The sequence below is a fragment of the Pediculus humanus genome, genomic scaffold (genome assembly GCF_000006295.1).
Source record: "Pediculus humanus corporis 1103172107667 genomic scaffold, whole genome shotgun sequence".
NCBI classification, from domain to species: Eukaryota; Metazoa; Arthropoda; class Insecta; order Psocodea; family Pediculidae; genus Pediculus; species Pediculus humanus.
The window spans coordinates 634002-638206 of NW_002987276.1; the positions used below are offsets into that span (position 1 = coordinate 634002).

Sequence of the window (4205 nt, forward strand, 5' to 3'; positions counted from 1 at the left end):
TTTTCCGGGTAATGTAAAACATTTTTTTTTTTTTTTTTTGCCTGAGTTAAAAGAAAACCACAAAAACGAGGAAAAAAAATTTTTCACGGAATGAAAATTCATTCATTTCACTCACTCACCCTGCGCCCCCTGCCCCTTACCCCCGCCCCCTTCGCTCCCCACCCTGCCCCCTTTCCTACCTACCCAAACGATTTTATTCAGAGAATGTAAAACGATTACAAAATATTGACATTCCAAAAAAAAAAAAAAAAAATTTCACAGAATCCAATTAATAACGATGAGTTTTCGATTTACTTTTAAAAAATTTTACAATCGATTAAAATGACATTTGAGTTTATGTTTAACACAAAAACAAACAAATACCAGACGACAAACAACAATAGCAACAACAACAACAAACAATGACAACAAAAAAAATTTTTTTATTAAATTTTTTTCGTTTTGCCCTTTTGTAATTCAAAAAAAATTACGTAAAAAAAAAAAAATTAATTAATTACTTTTGTAACATCCAGATAACAACAACAACAACAACCAACAACAACCGCGATTAATTAATTAAAAAAATAAAAAAAAAATTTACAAATAAATAATAATTGGAATAATTACGTTACAAGACAAAAGAAAGAGAGAGAAAAAAAAACGCGCGCGAATTATTTTGTGACGTCATTTTAAAAAAAATGTCGTCTCGTGATTTAAATCGATATATCGAAATTACATCTCGTTCGATTAATTTTTTTTCGATAATAATGATGACAAAAAAATTTTTTTTTTTCCCAAACCTTTTTTTTTCCATTTTCATTCGCATACTCTCTTCTCCCTTCTCTCACTTTCTCCCCTCTTTTACAAAGCGGTTGTAAATTAATAAAAATGTGACGTCATTTCCGGATCCGACAGTAGATTGAAAAAAAAATTATTTATTTATTTACCTAAATTTCCAGGTGGTACCTGTTTTGATTTTTTAATCAACTTCTCTTATACGTGTGTGTGTGTGTGTGTAACTAATTACGAAATTTTTCTTTCTTTCTTTCTTTCTTTCTTTCGCGTTTTCATTATTAAATAATAATAATAATAATTAATTTCATAATTAAATAATGACGATGATGATGATAATTTTATAAAACGAATCCGACGCCATATTGTTTTGTTTCTTTGTTTTTGAAAAGGAATTTATATAATAAAATAATGTGAAGCGCGTACATCGATCGTAATCGATCATCGAATATTAATAATAATAATAATACTAATAATAATAATAATACTAATAATAATAATAAATTATAAAATTTTTTCAACAATGTTTAATTTTTATGTTAATGACACGTCATTTTTTTTTTTTTTTTTACCAATTTTTTTAAATTTGTTATATCACATTTCAAATGACTTTGTTTGTTTGTTTGTTTGCTTGTTACAGACATTAACCATTATTATTATTATTATTATCGTTTAGGTTAGTTAGTTAGCAAAAAAAAAAAAAAGTTTCGTTTGTTTGTTTGTTTGCATATTTCGTGGCTTTATTAATATTACTTAATAGTACGTTCCAATTAAATTTTTTTTTCTTTTTTTTTTTTTTGCAAACGAATAATCTAATGACACTTTTTTTACGTTTTTATTTATTTAAATGAATTTTTTTTTTTGAATTATTATTATAATTATTATTATTTGATGTTGTTGTGTCCAATTTGTTGTTTAAATTTAAACTTTTGTTTCATTATTATTAATTTTTTTTATTATTTCCACGATCATCCGAAAACATTTTGTTTGTTTGTTTGTTTTTTTTTAGTCGTCGTCCTCTGCGGTCGGTTAACGGTTAATGCGACAAAAAATAAATCTTTTTTTTTTTTTTTGACTTTTCTTTTTTACGAAAAAAAATGAAAAAACCCTGAAGGGCTTAATTAACGACGTGGAAGGAGAATTTTTCGTTTTTTTTTTACGTAATTATAGAATTTAAAAATGTTGTTTTACATAATTTTTTTTTTTTTTTTTGATGGATGAATTGTTTTTTTTTTTTAATAAAAGTGCGGTCAAATATCGGCGGCCTAAATGATATCATTAACGACGTGTATTTAACGAAAAAAAAAAAAAAAAATTCCTGCGTTATCATTAAAAAACCGTTTTCGGACCGATATCATTATTATCATTATGCGTACAAGACGCCATTTTGTATTTATTTCGTATTATCAATCAATCACTTTCACAAATATTTTATTATTATTTATAAATAAATAAATAAATAAATGAACCGTTGAATTAAAAAAATTTTTATGAACGGAGTCGTGTACGTTTTACGTGCGTGCGTGAGTGCGTACGTGCTTGCGCGCGTGTGCACGTGCGCGCGCACGTGCGTCTCGTCATTACATTTACGGAATGTAATTAACCCATCGAAAGGTTAGTTGCTTCATATGTACGTACATATATGTACGTTTTGTACGTTACGCTTTCACAAATTATAACTTTGAAAGGATTATTTTTTTTCAAAAATAAAAAAACAAACGAAAGAACAAACAAAATATTATTATTATTATTTAAATATTTATTTATATATATATAATAACTAAATTAACATTAAAAAAAAAAAAAAATTTATACAAACATGATTAAGACAAAGACAAAGACAAAAAAAAAAAAAAGGGAAAACACATCGCAAACATTCTCAAACATTCCAATAAAAAAAAAAAAAAATCATATATAATAAATTCCTCATTCGCAAACAAATTAAATTAATTTAATTAAACATTTTTATATGATTTTTGTTGCTTTTTTTATTTATTTATAAATGAAAAAAAGATGAGCCGAACGGGTGCGACGATGGTCTAAACGATCCGGGAAATGATGGTGGAAAATTTGACGATGGTGGCAAACCTGACGAGGGGAAAAAAAAACAAAAACAAAAAAAAATTATTTTGTGTACGGGGTGGGGGCGGGAACGAAAGGGGAGGGAACAACTATTATATTTACCCGCTCCTCTTGATCCTTTTGAACCTGGCGGTACGAAACCATAACCGGAAGCACCGACGATTACGCCACTAGTATCCCGACTTTCCGGAGCTGGAGGAAATATAACGGGACCTAAAGAAAATGAGAAAAATTTTTATACAATTCGACGTGATTATTATTATAATAGAATATAGAACAAAAAAGGAAACGGAAGTACAATCAAAGATGAGAGCAGAAAAAAGGCGGGAATGGGGAGAAGAAGGGGGGTGTTTTTTTTTTTTTGAAATCGAGTGATTAGATAATTAAATAAAAAAATTTTTTTTTTTTTTGATCGAATTGTTTATTGATAAAAGCAAATAATTTCTTTTTTCTTTTCTTTTCGTTTTTTTTTTGCTACACTTTATAAATTGCTAATGAACCGAAGCAAAGACAAAGAAAGAAAAAGAAAAAAAAAAACAAATTTCGAACGGATTTTTTTGTTTGTTAAATTTATTGACGTTTAATTACGTAATCACGAATTAAAAAAAAAAAAATTCCCTTCTCGTTTTGGGGGGGGGGGGGGGGGGAGCCCATTGAATTCAAGAAAAAGGCGCGAAGACAAAACCGGAAACGTTAAAAAAAAAAAAAAAGAAAAAAAATTATATGATGTTTGTGAACTTACCTGTATTGGTTGGAGAAGGACTGTTTCCAAATCCTTGGGATGATGATGAGGATGATGGCGAAGCTGAGCCAAAATCTGAAAATGGACTCACGAAACCCGATGGAAAAGTTGCTCCATAAAGAGCCGAACCGAATTGAGCAAAAGCAGAAGAAATGAAAACGGCGAAAACGAAAAAAATCTGAAAATAAAAGTGAAAGTTTTTCTTTTTTTTTTTTTTTTATTGTTTAATCCGATCACATTTCAAAATTACTCGTGACGTAATATTAATTATCCGTTATCAATTATTATTGATAACGCGCGTGAAAACGAAAAAAAAAAAAAAAAAAAAAAAAAAACTTATTTAAAAGGCGGTGGGAAAAACCGAAACCGCCTCTTCGACCGAATCCATTTTGGAAAATTTTACGTATTCTCTGATAAGAGAAAATGATAAGAAACATTTACCGTCGATGGTATGCCAACAATATACCACCACCACTACCACCACCGCCGTCGCCGCCGCAAAAAAAAATCCGCCGTATAAAGTACATTGTGACGTCATCACTTCCTCGTTCTCATTTTTTTTTGGTATTGTTACTTTTTCGTCCTTTTTTTTCCCCCCACCGTATTCTTC

The 4205-nt window shown here is 28.7% G+C and overlaps 1 protein-coding gene across 1 annotated transcript; it reads right to left on the bottom strand.

Annotated features, from left to right (window-relative positions):
* Positions 1 to 2370: 2370 nt before the first annotated feature.
* On the bottom strand, positions 2371 to 3983 carry Phum_PHUM285730 (uncharacterized protein; the record flags this gene model as incomplete). The annotated part of the gene is made up of 4 exons (XM_002426870.1): positions 2371 to 2450; positions 2956 to 3066; positions 3596 to 3773; positions 3957 to 3983. 4 exons carry the CDS (start codon positions 3981 to 3983, stop codon positions 2371 to 2373), a joined length of 396 nt encoding a protein of 131 aa, XP_002426915.1.
* Between the last annotated feature and the right edge of the window lie 222 nt (positions 3984 to 4205).